The 24,841-nt window shown below is 40.4% G+C and overlaps 2 protein-coding genes across 2 annotated transcripts in view; one reads left to right on the top strand and one right to left on the bottom strand.

The window, feature by feature from the left end:
• The window catches only part of ryr3 (ryanodine receptor 3), a 375,337-nt gene extending 365,295 nt beyond the window's left edge, over window positions 1–10,042 (top strand). The window contains 2 exon segments of the mRNA XM_059955616.1: window positions 1,591–1,642; window positions 9,909–10,042. Of these exon segments, the coding sequence (XP_059811599.1) occupies window positions 1,591–1,642; window positions 9,909–10,004 (148 nt within the window). The 3' untranslated portion in view covers window positions 10,005–10,042.
• Window positions 10,043–10,630: 588 nt separating this feature from the next.
• The window catches only part of aven (apoptosis, caspase activation inhibitor), a 94,744-nt gene continuing 80,533 nt past the window's right edge, over window positions 10,631–24,841 (bottom strand). Inside the window, exons 5-6 of the mRNA XM_059955627.1 lie at window positions 12,056–12,380; window positions 10,631–11,375 (exon numbers count right to left, since the gene is read on the bottom strand). Of these exons, the coding sequence (XP_059811610.1) occupies window positions 11,266–11,375; window positions 12,056–12,380 (435 nt within the window). The 3' untranslated portion in view covers window positions 10,631–11,265. The remainder of the gene's footprint in view (window positions 11,376–12,055; window positions 12,381–24,841) is intronic.

The raw sequence follows: 24,841 nt of genomic DNA, 5'->3' as shown, positions 1-24,841 counted from the left end.
CAATACTGTTATTTCAAATATTAAATTCATATTGCCAGGTTGTGTTTGATCTCACCCATACGGTCACCATGGTTATATCAATTCTTTTTTTACCTCCTTGACTTAAATTCAGCTCTAAGTATCTGATCCCAAGGGACTGCATTTTATGCAATTTAACAGCTCACTGCAGGTAAAGGCCTTCAATAGCACAACAGCTTCCGCAGATGCTGGAAATCTTAAGCAACACACACAAAATGCTTGAGGAACTCAGCAAGTCAGGCAGCATCTATGGAGAATAAATAGTCAAAGTTTGGGGGTGAGACCCTTCATAGATACTGTCTGACTTGTTGAGTTCTTCTAGCATTTTGTGTTTGCTACTAAAGGCCATCAAACTGCTTTTCAACAAAAACTGAACAGTTAATAAAGAGGCTCTAGCCAGAGGGAGTAGTGGAAACAGATACAAAAGGGAGCTGAGTAAATATCTTAAAGAACCGCCAAGACGATGAAAGAACTGCATATATTGCTCTTGAACAGCACTGGTATTGATTTAAAAGGCCATTTGACCTGTTGAGATGTTACTTTTCTGAGATGCTCACTGCAGCCACAACTTTCTTCATTTTTATCTCTTTGAACCTGCATTTTAAAACCATGTAACTGACGTATCTTTTCAATACAAGTAGCCAAGCTCCACCTCATGAATTGAGCAACACCAATCATACTGGCTGGTGTGTTTAACATCAGTAGTGGGAAACTTACTGCAAAGGATTCCAAGAGGCAGGGTCTGACAGCATTTGGAAAGACAAAGACTGATTAAGGATAGTCAGCATAGCTTTGTATATGGGAAATTGTTTCTCAGAACTTGAATGTATCTTTTTGAAGAAATGACCAAAGACTAACAAGGGCAGGGTGTTAGTTGTTGCTAATATGGACTTTGTCATTAGCAAGGCCTTTGATAAGGTTTGTCGTGGTAGGCTGGTCCAGGAGATTAGAGCATATGGGATTTGGGCAACTAGACACAACTGGCATGATGACAGGAAGTAGAGTGTGGTGTTGAAGGGTGTAGATTAGCAGCCTGTGATTAGTGGTGGGCCACAGGGACCAATGCTGGACACCCCCCCCCCATTCATAATCTAAGTTAATGATTTGGATGAGAATGTTGATGACATAGTAAGCTTACAGAGAACATTAAGGTTGTTGGTAATAAGTCAAGGAACAGATGAAATTTAACTTGGACAAGGGTGAAATGTTGCATTTTGGGAAGTCAAACCAGGACAGAACATAAAACAGAAAATACTAGGGTCCTGGAGAGTGGTTGTAGAAAAGGAAAAGCACGGGAGAGCTATTTGAAAATAGTGAAGAGGGCAGTGCATACAAGAGCTGATGTCACATTATTGCTGTGAGACTGCACTGGGAGTGTTGTGTGCTGTTCTGAATGCCCAGCTACAGCCAGATGTCATCAAGAAAGAGAGGGTGTATGGTTGAGGTGGACCAAAGGGCTTATTTCTACGCCATGTGAATAAGTACTCTGCACCATGTCATGAGCACAAAGAAGCTATGGGCTGCAGTTTGTGCAAACTGACTGGAATTAAAAACATTTTTATTTTCTTTCAGGTTCTTCATGATGTACCTCATTAATAAGGATGAAACTGAACACACTGGTCAGGTAGGAAGGGGAATTTGGGGTGGATGGGGAGGGGAAGAACTATGGGCGAGGTGAAGTGAACGAACTGAAGTTGAATAAATTGCCTTTGTTTTGACACTTGTGCTTCATTTGAAATCTGACAAAGGGCAAAAGTCTTTGCATTCTTTTTCAATGAATTCTCCTCTTTTAATTCATTGTATCCACATGGAATATACATTTTGTTTTAAGCGTTTCGGGAAATATTGATTATATAAGTGAGGAAGGCAGTGAGACTGAACAAGCCTATGCTAACTCACAATGAGAAATATTTTTCTTTGATTAAAGTTAAGATCAAGAACAAGATGAAGAATTGAAGTTGCATAGTGAGTCACAAATGCTGCAAGGAATAACATCCTTGAAGCATACAAGAAGCTATGAATGCAGAGCAGTTTGCCTTGTAGAACAGTTGGAAGATACAGAACTTGGCAAACCCACAAACTGATTTTAAATGTCAATACTTTAAAAACTTTACCAATGATCAAATTACAGATATTTCATTGGACCATTCAAAGATAATAGTTCTGTTGTTATGTAACATTACAAATAAAGCTGTGGTGAGGAGAGGAGAGAGCTGCACATGATGCCCATTATATTGAGGAGCAATTGATGGGCTGAACAGAACAGGAAAATGGAGAAACAGGAAGCACTTAGGGCAACTAAAGTTGTAGAACCAGAGTTCACACAGGATTGTTCAATGTGAAAGCAGGTCTATTAAAAAACTACTAGTGAAATATAGTCATACAGCTCAGAGCCAGACCTTCAGCCCAGCGAGCACAATATGCACATAAATTAAAGAAATGATCAGTAATAGGGGAATTTCAACTACATTAGCATTGTAAATATTATTAATTGGCTGGGGAAAAAAGCAACTCTAATAATATGCAAGACTTATTTCTAACTCATTATGTAAACAACCCAATTAAGGACCGTTGGATATTGGATTCAGATCTCAGTAGAAACCCAGAGAAGGAAGAGCGGTACAGTAGTGTAGAGGTTAGTGTAAACGCTTTTAAGTGCCAGTAAACCAGGTTCAGTTACACTTCTGTCTGTTTGTATGCTGCCCCCGTGACCACTGGGTTTCCTCTGGGTGCTGTGATTCCTTTGCACGTTCCAAAGACGTACATATGAGGACGTTAATTGGTCACATGGGTATAATTGGGCAACACAGGCTTATTGGGTTGAAAAGATCCATTACCATGAGGTACTTCAACTAAAAACGAAGAAGGAACAGCATTTTTTAAGAATTTCATACAGAAAAATGTCATCTTATCTGACCTGCAGAGGAATTTGCAGTGGGAGTGGAAAGATCCATCTGTTGTGCTCCATGTGAGTATCAACAACATAGGTGGAAGAAGGAAAGAGGTTCTGCTAAGGGAATTTGAGCAGCTAGGGACCAAATTAAAAAGCAAAACCAAAAAGGTGGTAATATCTAGATTACTAACCGAGCTATGTGCAAATTGGCACAGAGTTAAGAAGATTAAAGAGTTAAGTGCTTGGCTCAAGAACTGGTGTGAGAGAAGTGGGTTTGAATTCATGGGAAACTGGCACAAGTATTGGGGAAGGAGGGAGCTCATCCATTGGGGATGGGCTCCACCTGAACCGTGATGGGACCTGGATCCTGGCAAATCGCATAACTAGGGTTATGGTTAGGGCTTCAAACTAAGTAGCAGGGGGGTGGGTTCAACAGATTGAAGAAGTATGGATAAAGTAAAAGTGAAAAGTGTGAATAGATAAAGTAAAAGAAAAAGCTAAAAGAGCTAAAAGTGAGGGTGGAATGCAGAAAAGTCAAGTGCATAAGAGACAAAGATTTAGATTTTAAAGCACAATGAGTATAAGGGCACTTTATCTGAATGCCCACAGTACTTGTAAGAAGGTCAGTGAACTTGCAGCACAAATAAAGGGGTATGATTTGGTGACCATTACAGAACCGTGGTGCAGGGTGGAGAGGATTGGGAATTAAATCTCCAAGGATATCAGGTAACACAGAAGGACAGGCAGAAAGGTAGCGCTCATAATTGAGGGTGAAATTGGCAATAATGAGAGATGATATAAGATCTGAGGAGCAGAATGTTGAATCCATCTGGGTAGAGATTAGGAAAAGTAAAGGGAAAAAAATCACTGGTGGAAGTTGTCTATTGGCTACTGAATAGTAAATTACAATGGCATAGGCAATAACCTGCACAGGCAGGTTACAGTTGAGGTTTAGGTGATAATTTACCAAAATTCTTAAGACTCTGGGCAGGTCCCGATGGATTGGAAGGAGGCAAATGTCACACCACTGTTCAAAACATGATGTAGGTAAAAGGCAGGAAACTATAGGCCAGTTAGTTTAACACCTGTAGTCGGGAAAATGCTTGAAGCTATCATTAAAGAAGAAATAGTGAGGCATCTGAAAAGAAATGAATCCATTAGGCAGACACAATATGGATTCAGCAAAGGCAGGTCCTTTTTGACAAACTTACTGGAGTTCTTTGAGGATATAACAAGCGCAGTGGATAGAGGGGAACAGGTGGATGTTATTTACTTGGATTTCCAGAAGGCATTCAATAAGATGCCACATAAAAAGCCATTCCATAAGATAAGTTGGGGGTAAATTATTAGTATGGATAGAGGATTGGTTAACCAATAGAAGGCAGAGATTTGGGATACATAGGTGTTACCTCTGGTTGGCAATCAGTGGTGAGTGGTGTGCCACAGGGGTCAGTACTGGGCACGCAACTGTCCATGATATACAGTAACGATCTGGAAGAGGGGACTGAGTGTAGTGTATCTAAGTTTGCTGATGACCTTGAATTGAGTGGAAAAGCAAATTTTGCAGAGGATATGGGGAGTCTGCAGAGAGAGATAGATTAAGTGAGTGGGCAAGGGTCTGGCAGATGGAGTGCAATGTTGGTAAATGCGAGATCATCCACTTTGGAAGGAAAAATGGAAGATCAGATTATTACTTAAATGGTAAAAGATTGTAGCATGCTGCTGTGCAAGAGGACTTGGGAGTGCTTGTGCATGAATTGCAAAAGGTTGGTTTGCAGATGCAGCAGGCTAGCAAGAAGGCAAATGGAATGTTGGCCGTCATTGCTAGAGGGATTGAATTTTAAGAGCAGGGAAGTTATGCTGCAACTGTACAGGGTACTGGTGAGTCTACATCTGGATACTGCGTACAGTTCTGGTCTCATTACTTGGGGAAGGATATACTGGCTTTAGAGGTACTGCAGAGAAGGTTCACCAGATTGATTCCAAGATGAGGGGGTTAGACTGTGAGGAGAGATTAAGTTGCCTTGGACTGTACTTGCTGGAATTCAGAAGCATGAGAGAAGATCTTACAGAAACATATGAAATTATGAAAAGGATAGATAAAATAGAGGCAGGAAGTTGTTTCCACTGGTAGGTAAGACTAGAACTAGGGGACATAGCCTCAAGATTTGAGGGAGTAAGTTTAGAAAGGAGATGAGGACAAACTGCATTTCCCAGAGACTGGTGAACCTGCCCAAAGAAACGGCGGAGTAAATATATTTAGGTAAAATATATTTAAGACAAGGTTAGATAGATTTTTGCATATTAGGGAAATTAAGGGCTATGATCTTGTTGAAGGGCAAAGAAGGCTCGATGCACCCAATGGCCTACCTCCTACTCCTACTTCTTATGTTCTTATATTCTTATGACATAAGCATGTTTAAAGCCAGGTTTGTAGACGAGAGAAAGCCTGAAATTGAGAGGTGTGTTTGGAATTAGTAAAATAAAATGGGCAATGCTGAGGGCAATCAACATTCAAAATTGGGTTCATCATATTGCAGGAAGAATATATTTTGATGTGTAACAAATTAAATGTACACAAGACTTCATGGATGAAGAAAAAATAATTTAACATCTGAAGATATAAAAGTATGCATCAAGTATATAATGAGAGATGAAAGGATTGGGAAAATCAAAACAGTTCTGTAGTTAGAGTACTAATGAAAAAACATTATTCAAGAATAACAAGCAGGATAGACAAAGGAGAATTAGTTAGTGTTGTGTACTAGGATTTGCAGAAGGCCTTTGACAAGGTGTCACACATGAGGCTACTTAACAAGTTAAGAGTCCATGGTATTACAAGAAAGATACCAGCATGAATAAGCATTGGCTGATTGGCATGAGGCAAAGGGCGGGAACAGAGGGAGTTTTTTCTGGTTGACTGCCGGTGACAAGAGGTGTTCCACAGGGGTCTGGGTAGGGACCGCTTCATTTAATGTTATTTCAATGATTTGGATGACAGAATTGATGGTTTTCTGGCCAAGTTCGCAGATTATACAAAGATGAGCGGAGGTGGCGGTAGTTCTGAGGAAGTAGAGAGGCTACAGAAGGACTTGGATAGATTAAGAGAATGAGAGAATGGACAAAGAAGTGACAGATGGAATAGAGTTGGGAAGTGTATGGTGATGTACTTTGGTAAAAGAAATAAAAGGATAAACTATTTTCTAAATGGAGTGAAAATTTAAAATTTGAGGGGCAAAGGGATTTGAGAGTCCTTGTGCAGATTTCCCTAAAGGTTAATTTGCAGGTTGAGTCAATGGTGAAAAAGGCAAATGCGATGTTCACATGCATTTCAAGAGAACTAGAATATAAAAGCAAGGATGTAATGTTCTGGCTTTATACAGCACTGTGAGGCCTCATTTGGAGTACTGAGCGCAGTTTTGGGTCCCTTATCTAAGAAAGGATGTGCTGACATTGGAAAGGGTTTAAAGGAGGTTCATGAAAATGATTCCAGGATTGAAAAGCTTGTCTTATGAAGAGCATTTAGTGGATCTGGGCTTTATTCACTGGAATTCAGAAGAATGAGGGTTGACCTCATTGAAATCTATTGAAGGTTGAAAGGCCTCGATAGAGTGGATGTGGAGAGGATGTTTCCTATGGAGGGAGAATGTAAAACCAGAGAACACAGCCTCAGAATAGCCTTTTAGAACAGAGATGAGTAGTAATTTCTTTAGCCAGGTGATCAATCTGTGGAATTTGAGGCCACAAGCGGCTGTAGAGGCCAAGTCATTAGGTATATTTGAGGCAGAGCTTGATAGGCTCTTGATTAGTCGTGGCATGAAGGAAGGCAGGAGCTTGGGGCCGAGAGGGAAAAAGGATCAGCCATGTTGAAATGGTAGGACACAGTCTATGGGCCAAGTGGCCTAATTCTGTTCCTATATATTATGGTCTTCTATCAAAATATTTTCCAGAAACATCAAGAGGAGGATGGTTTGGATGAGAGTTGGAATAGAAATATAATATCATTAACAATACAAGATGGCACAAATACAAAATTACTACTTTGCTTCAGGGTTTAGCAGATGGAATGATACCAGATAATGAAATCAGTGCACTTAGAACAGCAAAAGGCGATAAATAAGCAAATGAAATTCTGAGGATATTCCCTGAGAACATGTTAGGATCACTGCTGTTCACCATCTACATTTCTGTTTTACATTCTGAAATGAACAACAAAATTTATGAATGTGCATGACATGCTAAATGGAGAGTGTATACTTAATACTGCGGAGGTATATAACAAACTAGAGGTGAACACTAATAAATGGAAAAGGGAATAAAGGTTTAGATAAGCAAACACAAGAGGCAGGAGGTTCAAGTGGAGCATAAATGGTGATTGTGGACTGGTTGAGCTGTATATATTTGGTGCCTTGAATTCCAAGCAGGGATTTTGAACAAATTAACTGAGAATATTTATTTGTGAATCGCATGCTCCTTTTTTTCACAGTAAAACCAAAAATGGAGAATTGTAAAGTAAGAAAAACAAAAAAATTCAAAAAGTGAAATATCAGCTGTTCAAAAGTATTCATTCCCCCTTTGCTCAGTACTTAGTTGAAGCTCCTCTCACAGCTGTTGCAGCCAGTAGTCCTTTTAGATAAGTCTGCTTTAAATTTGCACAATGTGATTGAATAAGATTTGCCCATTCTTCCCTGCAAAATAGCTCAAGCAGCAGAACATTGGTTGGGGAGAGGAGGTGGAAAGCAATCCTGAGGTCTTGCCAGAGATGCTTGATTGGGTTAAGGTCAGGACTGGGCCACTCAAAGATATCACTTTCTTCATTTGAATATATTCCATGGTTGTTTGTGGTTGAGTTGAGTCTGATCACGGCAATCCATTTGCAAATGTTTCATCTCCATATGGAGACATCATCATTGTGCTGATCACTTGTGGTGTGTTCTCCGAATGCTTGGCCTTTATGTACTTAATCAGCTGATTGGGCGTCATTACGAAACTCAATTGTGACACAAAAGACGTGGTCTCATCACTCCGTGCAATGTGGTCTGGAATTTTGCCCGTATTGGCCTATAAGTAGGTTCCAGGTCTACATGTCTGTTTGCGGAAAACCATGCTTCTAAGAATTCTCTTGCATGCCGTGTGTTCACTTGTGCCATGACTTTCATTGATACCCAGTCAAATTTTTGCCCCTCTCAATCTTCATGGGTAGAGACTAGGGAGAGTTTGTCATGTCGCTTAACAGTCAGTTGCTGTTCATGGATCCTTGTGCATAGATTTCTCCTAGTTTAGATGATGTAATATTTGCTGCAGTCCCTGCATTGGATTTAGTAGGCAACATTAGTCTTGTCCAATAGCCTGGTTTTTTCTTTAGGTCTGCAGAATACTCTTCTCAGTGTTGCTGTTTGCTTATGCATGTCCAAAATTCTATGTATTCTATGTTCTTGGAGCAGTCGGACCAACCAGATGATTGATGAGTATATAAAAGCCAAGCATTTGAAGGGCCCACCTCAAATGTGCAGCGAGCTGATGATATCTCCTCATATCGTGAAAAAACATTTGCAAATGGATTGACAAGATCAGGGAACAACTCAACCCAACCATCAAATACCTGAGCTACACATTTTCTGAGTTATTTCCATTGTATGGTTGTTCTGGTGGTGTGCAATGGATCATTGTCCTGCTGAAAGATGAGCTTCCTCCCCAGTTTAAGCTTTCTGGTAGAGGTTAGCAGGTTTTTAATCCAGGATCTCTCTGTATTTTACAGCAATCATCTTGCCATCAATCCTGACCAGATTTCCCATCCCTGCTGCTGAAAAGCATCCCCATAACATGGCACTACCTCCACCATACTTCACAGTAGGGATGGTGTTACCTGGCTGGTGCTCAGTATTAGATTTATGCCACACACTCTGTTTAGTGTTGAAGCCAGAAAGTTCCTCTTTAGTCTTATCTGACCACAAGACATCCTTCCACATATTTACAACATCTTCTAGGTGACGCTTTGCAAAGTCTTTATGAGCAAGGTTATTTTTTTTATTTTTAGGCAGGGTTTCTTCCCTGCTACTCTTCCATAACTCTTCCTTTGAGATTGTGGGGCCAAGAACCTCATCTCCAGTTGCACCACTGACTACTGCAGCTCACTCAGTGATTGTTGTCATCACAGTAGCCCTCTTATAAGTGCCATTCTGCTCTAGCAATTGAGTTTAGAGGGGCAGCCTGATCTATGCAGTGTGGCTGTGATTTCATATATTTTCCGCTTTTTTTTTAAAACAATGGTCTGCACTGAGCTTGTTCAATGCCTTTGAAATGGTCTTGTATCCTTCCCCAGATTTGTGTGCCTCTATTATCATTTCCCTAACTTGCCTTAAATAGAACCATAGAACACTACAGCACAGTACAGGCCCTTCAGCCCTCCATGTTGTGCCGACCCAGATAAATCCTTAAAAAAAAGTACTAAACCGCACTACCCCATAACCCTCTATTTTTCTTTCAAATGCTCTTCTGTCTTCATTTTGGTTTGGTCTGTTGAAAATCTACCATACTGTTGGACCTTACAGAGACAGAGAGAGTACTTATTCTTATGAATTCATTGATAACAGATGATCTTTCAATTCTCTACATCAACGAATTAGGTGAGTTGGTAAGATGATATATGGTACTGCACCTGAGGAAAGTTAGCGTAGTAATTACAAAGGGGATGAATATTGTTTAAGCCTCACAATGTTGGTTTTTACTTCTTAGTAAACTGTTGACAGGTTTTGGAATTTTTCTTTTGATTGGACATGATGCATAATATTTAGCTAAAAAAACCTACTTCGATCTATATTTTAAATTTAAAAAATGATACAGAAAAATGTGAAAATGTAGGGGCTGAATCCTTTTTCAAGATACTGTATAATAATAATGTAAAGTTAATTTTAAAAGTAATCATGAAATAATCATGAAATTATCAATGCATTATACACAAAATATAATTTTAATCATTATTTTCAATCAATTTAAGGAGTCTTTTGTATGGAAGATGTATCAAGAACGCTGCTGGGACTTCTTCCCTGCTGGAGACTGTTTCCGTAAACAGTATGAGGATCAGCTTGGATAAATGTTAACCCTGCTTGAACTTACCTACTGATTGAACACATGGAACTTGACATGAGTGTATTATACAAAATAAAGCGAATGGACATTTACTATTCCAAGTCAAAATAAAAATAAATGTGAAAGGTGTTGAAAATACAACCGTCTTAAACACAATGACATTCAACTTTAAAGTAAACAAAGTGTAATATTTAACAGAATTGGAAGTGTTATGAAGATATTGAAGTTAAACTCTTCTGTGGCTTTTGGCTAACTGATTAAACAGAACCACATTGTCATAAATTCCAAGAAATAACCAAAAGAAATTGTGCCTTACCTGTGGCCAAGCTAAACAACAATTTGTATGTCTGTTTTCTAGCCTATGCTTCTCAAAACAAAATTAACTAAGTTAGTATTTGTTCAGTTTATTCACATTGTTGAGTCTTACTGTATGCTGTACAAACCTGTAGACAAACCTGTTGCCAAAGCAGCAGCTGAGCTGTTAATTTATAATGTTTTTTTCTGGATATAGCATTTAATTTCATGAAACTCTATAATCCTTCAAATCTTTCTTGTGCATCTGGCTGTATGCTTTATTGTACATTTTCAAATTAACACCATTTACAATTTAAAAGCTTCAATTTTAAGTCATTCAAATGTGCTAACTGCAACTTAATGCATAATTTTGAAACAAAGCAATGAACTTCAGTAAAGTATCTTTTTTAGAAGAATATGCTTTTGTTTAATCTGAGAATAATGACAGTGTATCATTCTGTTACAACCGATACTGGAGCACACTGAAGGCACAAAATAAATACTGTATTCCTTTGGCTATGAATGTGACATCTCTTTTTTGAATCAACCTGTGAAAAGATTTTTTTTTTAAACCTACTGTAATTGCATTAATGTGAATCACACCAGCACTGATGTACACATAGACAATCAAAGCTCTTAAAATTAATCTCTTTGCTTAATGGCATTTTATTAATGTGTAACTTAACCCTTCATTGAGAAAATAACAAAGTAAGCTTGTGAATTTTACCTTTTCCATAACTGTTTAGATGGTTTCCTTTTACATATAATTCTAAGCCATTCATTGAATTGAACATGTTTTCAATAGCTAAGGGTAAAACTCCTAAACTCCACTTTGATATCATACTGTTGAAATAAATGCTTTTGAAGCAATTACCCAACTGCTTTGTGCAGGAAATGCAATGCTGCTGTTGTGTTTGGCGTCAAGTACTCTTTGTCAGGATTCATGCACTTGTAAGTCTGTCATGGTAACATTATGAGATCATGCTATCTAACCAATCTTCAAGCTCCTCCTCGGTGTCCTTCTTAGTTGTTACTCTTGGTTGTGAATTTGTATTGTCTATCACCTCTGCACCACAGGAGTCTGTTCGAAAGGCAAAGAAATCATATTGTAACAACAACAATATATAAAAAATAAAACCACCTTGCATGCTTACTATACAACAAAATCAACTTCAAGTCTAAGCATGCATATGTACAGATGCAATAATTAATGTGTTTTCTTGCTTTGTTTCCCCCAATCTCAAATAAAATAGGGTGGCACAGTAAGAGTAGTGGTTAGCACAATGCTTTACAGTATACGAGACCAGGGTTCAATCCCCACTGCTGCCTGTGAGGAGTTTGCATGTTCTCCTTGTGATCATGTGGGTTTATCCGGGTGCTCCCACAGTCCTCCCACAGTCTAAAGACATACCAGCTGGTTGGTTAACTGCTCATTGTAAATTATCCCGTGATTAGGCTAGGATCAAATTGAGGGTACTGCTGGGCGGTGTGACTCGAAGGGCCAGAAGGGCCTATTCCGCACTGTATTTCAATAAATTGAAATAAAATAGCAAGTTCATAAACTACAACTTGGATTTATCATGTATTACATTGTAACTTACTGTTTTCACATGCACTTTGGAAAGTACGCTGCATTAGATCAAATACATTATTCATCTACATTCAAGCAGAGGAAATTAATGCTATTTTACTAAATCTTCAAAATAAGGTCATTTGTACCATTTAAAAATAAAATATGCTTTTAGTGTCTAAATGTCTCACCAGTTAAATTATTAACCATTTCAGGATCATGGAGAACTTCTACATTCTTAGCTCCTTTTAAGGAAATATCATTCTTGTTGACAGGCGTTTCCAATTGAAGTAAAAATTCTAGCTCCTCATCCAGATGGTCTGCTGGCTCCTGCAATGCAGGCGCAGGGTTAATACTATCAGCTACTTGTGTTAGAGGGTCGGGCATGCAGTTGACCGGAATGGTGTCCACATTCGTTGAGGAAGCCGGAGTAGGTACTCTAAATTGACCAAATTTACTGTGCTCTTCATCCACACTCTTCAGTCTGATCTGTGGTAGCTCTGCAGGAGGATTTACCTAAATATGAAAGAAACTTAAAACGTAACACCGACATTCACTTTGGCCTTTTCATTAAAAATGTTAACTACTGAAGATTAAAATGTTATTGTTCCACATTGCTTTCATTCCTGCCTTTTCAGCTACTGAGAAAGTTCACTGAGAAACAGGATAAAATAGTAAAATGAGATAATTAAAATATTGGCATGTATTTATGATCTTATGGTTTTTAAAGTTGAAGAATGAGACAGCCTGCAACAGAGGTAAATTAGGTTACTAGGAGGAGTGAGGGTGGATGTTGCAGAGCCTCTGGCCGCAGTCTTCTAATGCTTACAAATTGTGAAAAAGGACTGGAAAACTGTAGATGTTTAACAATAAAGTAAACCTAACATCTACCTAATCAGTTCGTTGTCATACAGGGCTGACTGACATTTATGTAAAATAAAACTAACAAAATTTGATTAATAAAAAAAAGCAGGATGGACAAGTTAAAGGTAAATATAGATAATCAAAGAAATGAATACCGTAAGCTAAAGTAACGGAAAGCTGCTGTGGAGATTTACTTCCTTAGTACTATTTCAGTCATATTCTTCACAGAATATTAAAAGGTTAAGAGAACACAACTGTTTAAAAATTATGGAGAACTGGATGTAGTGTATTTAATATTTCAAAAATATTTGATTAATATTGTAAATATATTATTTGATTACGCATTCTTGTTTTTGCCTTACTCATTATGGGTTATATGTCAGAAGTACATGAATGGCATACGTTAGTATGCCACCACATCATATGTGTGTGCCACACTAAAGAAGAAAGTAAGTAGACACCGCCCTTGCTCCTGTATTTTCCTTCTAATTAGTTTCTGGAGTTACACAACATAACTGTGGTGACGAGGAAGTTTTAAAATTAAACTGAGATGACTACCTGCCTATTGAGATGCAGCAAGACGTTCAACATAAAAAAGTGCAGCACATTATTTCTTCACAAAGGGGAGACAGATGTCAGAGTTTTTAAAAAAAGTGCATAACGTTGTTTCTTCGGAAAGGGAGAAAGATGGTTGAGTTTAAAAAAGGCAGAAAATGGATGAAATTCACGGGTTCATAAACAGTAAGTACTGGGAGATGATAATAATAGTAATAAGTATAAAAAAAAGCAGAAATGGCTGGCTACAATGGAAAGATGACACGTTCGACTGCGCAGTGGATAACCGGATGATGTATACTGAATGAATTGAGCAGTATTTTGAAGCAAATGAAAAGCAAGTTCCAGCGTTACTGAGTGCAATAGGTGGAAAAACATACAGCTTGTTCAGAAGTTTAACTACCCCAACCAAACCAGCCAAAGTGAGCTTTGCTGGTATCATGAACATAATGCAGGAACATTTAGAATTGAAAACATTGTTGATCGCAGAACGCTTTACATTTCATAAGCGGAATCAAAAGGAAGTGGAATCCATTTTAGCTTATGTGGCTGAATTGAAGAAATTGAGTATAGTCAGTTCAGTAATGGGCTTAATGATGCAATGAGAAATCGTTTAGTTTGTGAAACCTCACAAGAAAGCATTCTAAAATGCCTCCTAACTGAAGCCCAACTCACATTTAAGAGAGCAGTTGAAGTTGCTGTATCAATGAAAAAGCATCCAGAAATGCATTTGAACTGCAATCAGGAGTGAAACTGTACGTGAACAAAATTGCAACATCTGAACAGAAACATGTTAGGCCGAACAAATTGGATTTTGTTGTGGCAGGGTCTCATACATCACACCACTGCGGGTTTAAAATGCAACAAATTAGAGCACTAATGTGCATTCTGTTGATGAAAAATCTGTTAATGATGAGAGTGACACAGGATTGGATAGTCTTAAGATTTACAATGTGAAAACTAGCAAGAAACAAGCTATATGGCTTACACTAGAAGTGAACAACACATTACTTAAATCGGAATTGGACACTGGTTCGGCTATTTCAGTCATTCCACAAAATGAGTTTGAAAAACAGATCAAAGATATTGCACTGAAGCCTGCAGATATCCGAATAAGAACTTACACAGTGGGAATGACAGCTGTAGCACTGAAATACAACAACCGACAAGCCACATTTTATGTAGTAAAAACAGGAGGACCAGCATTGTGAGGCCATGGTTGCCTGAGACAACTGCAACTTGATTGGTGATCCATCCTTGTATTTGCATATCACATTCCCTGCAATAGAGTCAACTGAAACTGAATTAAGAAAGGTACTGGATGATGCCACAGCAGTGTCCAAGGATAGCACTGGAAAACTCAAACATATCAAGGTTAAAATAATGTGAAAATGCAACACCAGTTTTTGCAAAGCCTGTCCAGTTCCTTGTATCATTTGTGATAAAGTAGCCAGTGAGCTCGATCACAAAAACGCTGAAGGAATTCTATCCAATATTGAGTGGAGCCCATGGGCAATGCCAGTGATCCCAATAGCCAAGAAGTGTGGGTTTGTCAGGATCTGTGGTGATTTTAATGCCACCATCAACACACTACTGAAAGTAGATCAAAACCCACTACCCAGGATACAGGATATTTTTGCAAACCTTTCTGGAGGGAAACAATTCAGCAAAGTGGACTTAGCAGAAGCCTAACTCCAGATGCAGAAGGAAGTATAGTCCAAAGCATTTCTCACCATAAGTACCCACAAAGGGCTTTAACTTTATAATAGGCTTTATTTTACAAGCAGTATCTGTACCTGCACTCTGGCAGAAAGCTATGAACCAGGTGCTACAAGGCTGCCCAGGATGACATCATTGTTACCAGTAAGGAAGACAAGGAACACCTCCAAAACCTCAAGACAGTGTTAAAAAGATAAATAGATTATGGGCTCATACGTTCAGAGCCTCTTTATAAGACTAAAAAGGATTGGGAAAGAGAGCTTAGTTTTAGTATTTCTAGTGAGAATTGGGATAGAATTCTTCAATTAGTTAATACATCATCGTTATGTGCCAAACATTCACTAATACAATTTAAGGTCGTACATAGGGCCCATATGTCCAAGGATAAATTAGCTCGTTTTTACTCTCATGTAAGTCCTATTTGTGATAGATGTCATTCTGAAATTGCATCTTTAACTCATATGTTTTGGTCGTGTTCATTTTTGGAGAAATATTGGAAAGATATTTTTGATATTATTTCTGCGGTTTTGAATATCGATTTACAACCTCATCCTATTACCGCAATTTTTGGTTTACCAATGTTAGACTCACTGCATTTATCTTCTTCAGCTCGTCGAATGATTGCATTTCTAACTCTGATGGCTAGAAGATCTATATTGTTGAATTGGAAAGAAATTGATCCTCCCACTGTATTTAATTGGTTCTCTCAAACTATGTTATGTTTAAATTTAGAAAAAATTAGAAGTGGTACTTTTGAGACCTATTAAATTTGAAGAGTTATGGAGACCATTTATTCAACATTTTCATATGATGTAATATGACCCTGTGCCAAGTTCATTTGATTTCCCAGCTTTTAGCTTATGTATTTTGATAGGACCGGAAGTGACGGCATTGATGAATACTTATTTTTGTGAGATATTATAAACAGCCCCCCTTTTTGTTTTCCTTCTCTTTTTTTTGTTTCTTTTTTTATAGTTATTAGATTAGCTAGTTTTGCATTATAAATTTTTTTTTTGTTTTTTTTCTTTTCGGTTTTCTTTATATTATACATTATGAAATATTTAGATTTACTATGTCCATACATATATCTTATGGCTTAGGTCTTGGTAAACTCATATATATTGTAACTATTATGTATGTTTCTTTTTTCATATGTAATGGAATGTGTATGTTGTTAATTTCTTTATCAATATATCATTTGTATTCTGTCCATATTATTAATACTAATAAAAAGATTTAGAAAGATTATGGGCTCAAAGCATGACACAATAAGTGTGAATTCTTTAAACCAAGCATCACTTACTGTGGTCACACCATTGAAACACAAGTGTACTAAGAAAATCCAAGTAGTGGTGGCTGCCCCAAAGCCAAAGGATGTGTCACAGTTGCTGTCCTTTTTAAGATTTGTCAACTACTAAAACAGGTTCCTGGTAAACTTGGCTACTGTGCTTCACCCCTTGAACTCATTATTACAGATCAGGAAGAAATGGCCATGGAGAAAGCAGTGTGAGGTAACTTTCCCCAAAGACAAAGGAAGTGGTGATATAAGACACTGTATTCACACATTATGATCTACATCATCCAGTGAAGATTGCCTGTAAAACCTCACCTTATGTTGAGGTGCAGTCATGTCACATATTCTGAGTGATGGAAGTGAATGCCCCATAGTTTTGCATCATGTTCCCTTACCACTACAAAGAAAAAATATGCAAAGATAGACAGAGAGGCCTGGAGTCTGGTTTGGACTATAAAATGTTTCAACTAGTACTTGTATGGTAGAGAGTTTACCCTCATTACTAATCGTCAACCACTTTAAATCCATTTTCAGTCCACAGAAGAGTGTTCCACTAAAGGCAGCAGCATAAATGCAGAGATGGGCTCTGTTTCTTGGAGGACACCATTACAAAATCAAATTCAAGAGGACAACTATTCATAGAAATGCTAATGCATTGTCCTGTTTACCCTTGGAAAAGGAAATACCTGAAAAATTTACAAAAGAAGACTCTCCTCTTGATGTATTTTCCCTAATGCAAATTGAAAGTCCATAAGACCATAAGACTAGGAGCAGGATTAGGCCACTTGGCCCATCGAGTTTGCTCTGCAATTCAAACATGACTGATCCTTTCTACTCTCCTCTTCGGCCCCATTCTCCCCAAAACCTTTGATATCGTGGCCAGTCAGAAATCAATCAATCTCCACCTTCAATATACCCATCGACCTGGCCTCCACAACTGCCTGTGGTAACAAATTCCACAAATTCACCACCCTCTGGCTAAAGAAATTTCTCCTCATCTCTGTTTCAAATGCACGCCCCTCTATCCTGAGGCTGTGCCCTCTTGTCCTAGACTTCCCCACTGTGGGAAACATCCTTTCTACATCTACTCCGTCTAGGCCTTTCAACAGTCAAAAGGTTTCAATGAGATTCCCCCTCATCCTTCTAAATTCCAGCGAATACAGGCCCAGAGCCATCAAATGTTCCTCAGATGATAACCCTTTCATTCCTGGAATGAATCATTCTTGTGAACTTCCTCTGGACCCTCTCCAATGCCAGCAGTTTTTCATAGGTAAGGGCTCAAAACTGTTCACAATATTCAAGATGAGGCCTCACCAGTGCCTTATAAAGCCACAGTATCACATCCCTGCACTTATATTCTAGACCTTTAGAAATGAATGCTAACATTGCATTTGCCTTCCTTACCATCGACTCAATCTGCAAGTTAACCTTTAGGGTGTTCTGCACAAGGGCTACCAAGTCCCTTTGCATCTCAGATTTTTGGATTTTCTCCCTATTTAGAAAATTGTCTGCACATTTATTCTACCAAAGAGCATGATTATGCATTTTCCAACATTGTATTTCATTTGCCATTTTCTTGCCCATTCTCCTAATCTGTCTAAATCCTTCTGCAGCCTTTAAAGTCTTCCTATTACAGCAGAGATGATCCAAAGGAAACCAGAAAAGGCCCCACCTTGTCTCAGGTCTACATGGCAACCCAAAATGGCTGGAATGTGCTGCAGAAATTCCAGGACACCCAGTTTTACCAGCACTGGGAGGAATCTGCTCTTGACAGGTGTTGCCTTATGTGGGGATTGAGAGCTGTTCTACCATCCAAGCTGACAGCTAAAGTGCTGGAGCGACTATACGCCAGTCATATAGTCGTGGTCAAAATAAAAGTGTTGGCTTGACCCTTTGTCTGGTGGCCTGGTATGGATCAGCAGATCTAGCAGCTTGCCATGCATTGTCTGAGATGCCAAGAGCACTGCCTCTCCATCCCTGGGAATGGCCTGCATTGCCCTGGCAGAGAATTCATGTGGGTTTACTGCATCTTCCCGTAAGAAGACGGCGTGTTTGGGTCCTGTTGCAGCGGCTTCTAGGGGGTCAACAAAAGGTGCCACTGTCATATTTAATATATTTTTAATGATCGCAAGATCCTGCTACACATTAAGAACTTAAAGGACTGCAGGTCTACCACATCAGCTAGCTAGCAGAGAAAATGAAGGAGCTGCACGATGTGCTGCTGCCTGAGTCGATGGAGATTTGCAGTCTAATAGCAAATGGCCGCCACGGTCGCTTTTCTTCTGACTGCAAGATCCTTTTGAACATTGTTAATGTGGTATGCTGCAAACTTGATTTACTGATTTATCAGTGGCAGATGGCAGGGGAGCTGTGTGGCCCTAGTTAGAGCGAGGCCAGAAGTGTTCCCAACAGTTTCCACTACATCCTCACATTGCTGATACGTTAGAAGCCTCCTCCAAGGACTGGTTGTCAGTAACAATGGACCAGTTTGTTGCAAAACACTTTCAGTCATTCCTGAAAATGAATGGAATAAGGCATATTATTACATCTGCACCATACCACCCAGCAACAAATGGCTTGGCAGAAAATTCTGTTTAGAGTCCAAAGAATGCTCTGCAAACAATGTCAGCAGGACATCCTACACTGATATTGAACCTGAAGCTCGTCAATTTCTTATTTGCTTGTCTCAATGAAGTATACTCCACAACAAACAACTCACCAGCTGTGCTGCTCCTGGGTTGTCACTTGTGCTCACACTTGGATCTCCTCAAACCTAATCTCAGAAGGAGTATGCAGGACCAACAGCTGGGACAAATTGAGGGTTCCTCAAACAATGGCTTGATGTTTCACTACTGGGCAAACACTCCTGGCAAGGTGATCAAAAGTAGGTACCTGGCAAGATCCAAGTTCAGAACTGGACCACTCTCACCACTCTCCTGCACAGTGGAGATTGTGTCTGATGTCATCTGGAGACAACACATCGATCAGTTGAGGAGTGCAGAGTCAATTGTTAGAGAAGAAAGGGGTCCAGAGCTGTCAGAACCACTACCTGCAGTCCCAGTTTACTCCTACTATCACCATGGAGGAGGCCCCAGGGCCCCAGAACCTGAGATTGTTTCACAGCCACAAATCTCACCTGCCAAGCAGAGTGACCCTACACCCCCTTGTCAGTAAGGACGTTGTCACGTTCTCCTTCGGGTGTAACGAAACGCCGAATTTAACGTCCGGATAAACCACAGTTAATAAGAACCAGATCGCAGTAAGATTAACCATTTACTGTTCACTCTTCACATTAACATATGGTGAAAACTGTTGATAAAACAATACAAGATTGATACAGTATTTGTTCCTTCCTTAATATCACATTTCAAGTGTAAATACTTGCAAAGGTGACTATAACTACATTACACTAAGGTGCAGTATACAGGGAGAGTTTACCTGCTCCATTGACTACTTTAAATACACTTCCATGCAAACTATCCGCGACTCTTTAACTAACGAAAGCATAAACATTATCTACCGACGTTACCTCTAACAGGATCACTATTAACATCTTAGTTCAATATATCGATTATCTATTAACTTACAGCGTTGCTCTCACTGTGATTTCTCATGCCTGCAAAACTGCTTGTGCTCAGGTGAGCCTCGTGGAAAGCCCCCACCCTCGCGCTAATTTCAAACCGGTGTTTTCCCACAAGACGCGGCGAAACCGGATGTGACGTCATCGCATGCCGATATATTTTACATGCAATGAATATACTTTAAACACTTCTAATTCTAACTAGAAAATACTATTGAATGAATTACTAAGCGAAAATATTATAAACTAAATAACTGTCGTAAAGACAGCACACTCCCCGCTTGACCTTCGTAAGGTCACAATGAGCAGAGTACAAACTTAGTCTCTTAATCAGTCATTGGGTAGAAGTAGAATAACTTCTGTAACTGGCCCTTGGTAAATTTTCACATCGCCTTGGTCGGTAGTCTTCAATTCGATCTTCCTGACATGTCCATCCTCGCTAGGGAATGTAGCAGTGATTCTGGCCATTGGCCAGCTGTTGCGGGTGGCTTGCTTGTCCCTGAGCAGGACTAAGTCTTCAACTTGAAGATTCCTTCGGGGTTCTGTCCACTTTTGTCTCTGTTGCAACAAAGGTAGATATTTTTGTCTCCAGCGGGACCAGAACGGATTTGCCAGAGCCTGGACTTGTCTCCATTGCTTTGTGTACAAATCCTTGTCTGAGAAGTCTCCTGGTGGAGGAGGTGCTCCTGCCTTCTGCGTAAGGAGCGTTGATGGCGAAAGTATAAAGGGGTTTTCTGGGTCAGAAGACACAGGTAGGAATGATTGTGCGTTTATAATGGCTGTGACCTCTGTCATTAGGGTGCACAGTACCTCGTGGGCCAATCGGGTGCGTTGCTGTATCTCAGGTTTCCTTTTCCAGGTTTTCCGTAAGGACGTGAACCGTTTGACTGCCTGCTCTTTGTTATCTGGTGAGCGCTGGCGTGGTTCTCTGATTGGCAATGGGGCAACCCCATTATTTGCTTCATCTCTGAAGACCTTGGTGTCTTTGGTTTTTAAAGAAATGGTATCTTGAGCTGATTGTGCAAGTTTGTTGTCATACTTCGTTAGAGCGAAGACTGACTGGCCCAGCGACTCGTCGCTTGCCTCGCGCTTGTTAACGCCTTGTTGTGCTTCCTTGATGCACGGGACACTCGGGCAGGGTCGAAAGATTGAATGGCGGCCACTCTCTAGCACATTGGTCTTGAGTGTGTTAACCATCGGTTTGTGTACGTCACCGAGACACACCTCTCCTATCACCACCCAGCCCAGATCCAGACGTTGCGCGAAGGGGGCGTTGAGTGGTCCATTGATCTGCTGCCTAACCTTGTGTACCTGGATAACATCTCTTCCTAATAGCAGGAGTATTTCCGCTTTCGGATCCAGTTCTGGGATGTGTTTGGCGATGTGGTGGAGATGCGGCTGGTGTAGCACCGCACTTGGTGTCGGGATCCCAGCGCGGTTATTCATGATTTCATTGCACTCTAAGAGCGGAGGGAGACAGATGACGACTTTACCATCCAGGGACTCGATCTGGATGCCTTCTGCCTTCCTTCCTTGGGTTTTCATGTTGCCTGAGCAAGTTTTGAGGTAGTATGGGAACCGCTCACTCTCAATGTTGAATAATTTAAAGAACTCTGGACTGACTAGTGAACGATTGCTCTGATCGTCCAGAATCACGTAGGCTTTGATGGCCTTGTCTTTGGCTCCTTTAGGGTACACCTTAGTGAGGCAGATCTTGGAACAAGAACGACTTGACTGAGCTTGACCGCAAACTTCTGTACAGTTCGTGCTGACAGCTATTGACCTAGAGTGAGCCTCTCCCTCCCCGCCGTCCTGTTGTGGGGGTGAAGGAGCGCTCTCGGTTTGTGGTGACAGGTCGGGATGCATGGCCTCGACGTGATCTGGGCTGCCACATTCCGGACACTTCACGGCGATCGTACACTCTCTGGCGAGGTGAGAGGTTGAGGAACAGCATCTAAAACATATTCTTTTCTCCTTGAGAAGAGCCGTCCTCTCTTCAAGGGGTTTTTCCCTAAACATTCTGCATGCTTTCAGGGGGTGAGGTTTGTTATGCAATGGACAATACTTGCCAGGGTCGTTGTTAGTTGTAAGGGCTTCGGTCTTGAGCACTGACACGGGTTTATCAATGTTGAAAACATTCGAAACGGATCTGCTTGGCTTGGTGTAAATCGAACTGCTTCCTGGACCTACAAGGCTAGGGTCGTTTCGCCTCTTCGCCTCCTTGCACACAAACCTAGTGAGGAGCTCAAAGGGAGGAAATCGACCATCGTGGTCTTCCTTGTACTCTGAGGCAACAGTCAGCCACTTGTCCTGCAGCCCAAATGGAAGTTTGTCCACAATTGGTCTAATCCCGGATGGAGTATCTAGGAATACTAGACCAGCTGAATAGCCATCTTCTTTGGCGCCTTGGATCTCCATGAGTAAATCTCCGAATTCTCTTAACTTAAAGTGATCTTTGGCTGACACCTTAGGAAAGTTTTCCAGACGTCGATATAGCGCCCTTTCAATAATGTCGGGGGACCCATATCTCTCCCAAAGTCTCTCCCACGCTTCGCTTAAGGCTAGCTCAGGTTTGTTGATGTACACTGAACGCATGCGTCTCACCTGGTCGCGTGATTCTTTCCCCAGCCATTTCGCCATAAGGTCCAACCTTTGGGTTGCACTGAGCTGGACCCCGTCAATCACGTTGGTGAATGTGGAGAGCCAAGCACGGTAATTTTCGGGTTTATCGTCAAACTGGTACAGTCCCGAAGTGACGAGATCCCGTCGTGCTAAATACTGCAGCGTGGGATCGGCTGCAAGCGGCATGTGGGCTGGAGAAGTGCGTTGGCGCCCATATGACTGAGAACGCACGTTTCTCATGGAATTTGCCATCCTGGATTCAACCTCCGCGTCTCTTCGCATCGAACTTTGTAACTTTGGTGTCAAAGTATATCGGTTGTCAGCTCTTTCATTCTTGACTTCATCGCGGGGCCGCGAGGGTAAATTCTCCTCCTCGTAGCTGGGGAAGTTATCGAATAGGTATGGAGAGGGGAGACGAGCCTGCCTGTCTGCTTGATATTGTACATAGTCGCTCGTGCGTTCCAGTCTGGTCCTTTCCAAAGCAGAGCTTGTTTCGGTCAGATCACGCGACCCTTCAGCTTCTTCTATGTACTCTGCTTCCACCCTGGCAGCTTCTCCTTCTCCTTCTAGCTGCAGCACATGCAACTCTGTCGATATTTTTGTCATTTCCAACTGGGTTTCGGCTTCTCTGGCGGCCTGTTCTCTCTGGATTTCGGCTTCTCTGGCAGCCTCTTCTCTTTGTCTGGCAGCCTCTTCTCTTTCTCTGGCAGCCTCTTCTCTTTGTCTGGCGGCCCTTTCGGCTTCTTTGGTGGCCAGTTTCATTTTCAAAACTGCCTCTTGTTTGGCGTAATGCAGTCGCACCTTGGCGGCTTCTGCCTTGGCTCTTGCCTGTGTGGACTTACTTGATGTCGTTCTACTGCCCTTGTCGCTGGGCGCCATCGACTTGATCCCGGATCGAGCTGACATTGCAGCACTTGGAACACCTGATAACGCCTGGGTGGGCTTACTTGATGTCGGTTTACTGCCCTTGTCGCTGGGCGGCGTCGACTTGATGCTGGATTGAGCTGACATTGCAGCACTTGAAACACCTGATAATGCCGCTTTTTCACTGTCACGTTCTCCTTCGGGTGTAACGAAACGCCGAATTTAACGTCCGGATAAACCACAGTTAATAAGAACCAGATCGCAGTAAGATTAACCATTTACTGTTCACTCTTCACATTAACATATGGTGAAAACTGTTGATAAAACAATACAAGATTGATACAGTATTTGTTCCTTCCTTAATATCACATTTCAAGTGTAAATACTTGCAAAGGTGACTATAACTACATTACACTAAGGTGCAGTATACAGGGAGAGTTTACCTGCTCCATTGACTACTTTAAATACACTTCCATGCAAACTATCCGCGACTCTTTAACTAACGAAAGCATAAACATTATCTACCGACGTTACCTCTAACAGGATCACTATTAACATCTTAGTTCAATATATCGATTATCTATTAACTTACAGCGTTGCTCTCACTGTGATTTCTCATGCCTGCAAAACTGCTTGTGCTCAGGTGAGCCTCGTGGAAAGCCCCCACCCTCGCGCTAATTTCAAACCGGTGTTTTCCCACAAGACGCGGCGAAACCGGATGTGACGTCATCGCATGCCGATATATTTTACATGCAATGAATATACTTTAAACACTTCTAATTCTAACTAGAAAATACTATTGAATGAATTACTAAGCGAAAATATTATAAACTAAATAACTGTCGTAAAGACAGCACAGACGTTATCCCACAAGAGTAAAAAATCTTCCACTGCGATGAAATCTTCAGGACTGAATGGGACAATTTAAGACTTATCTATCAAGATTTCAGACTCTTCCATTAATACTAGATCTTGGAGACTCAATGCTACTTTGCTTCAAGATCCAGAATTTATTACCTTCATAATAATATTTAATATTTCAGTAATATTTGAATAATATTGTTTGATAAGCATCCTTTGTTGTTTATATAATTCATTTTGAGTTATACATAAACACGTGAATGGCATATGTTATTATACCACCTTGTCACATCTGCACCTCACTAAGCAAGAAACTAAGTAGATACCATCCCAGCTCCTGTGTTTTTCTTTTGATCGGTTTCTGGGATTACAAAACACAAGTTCAAAGTAAATTTATTATCAAGGTATATATACAGTATGTCACCATGTACAAGTCTGAGATTCATTTTCTTGCAGGCAAATTCAATATATCCATAATAGAATAATAACTGTAATAGAATCAATGTAAGCCTGCACCAGCTTGGACTTCCAGTGTACAAAAGACAACAAACTGTGCAAATACAAAAAGAAAAAAAATAAGCAATAAATATTGAGAACATGAGATAAAGTGAGTCCATT

Source organism: Hypanus sabinus, chromosome 2 (assembly GCF_030144855.1).
Source record: "Hypanus sabinus isolate sHypSab1 chromosome 2, sHypSab1.hap1, whole genome shotgun sequence".
Taxonomy (NCBI): Eukaryota; Metazoa; Chordata; class Chondrichthyes; order Myliobatiformes; family Dasyatidae; genus Hypanus; species Hypanus sabinus.
The sequence above is the reverse complement of the archived record's forward strand: the minus strand, read 5'-3'. Positions and strand labels throughout refer to the sequence as shown.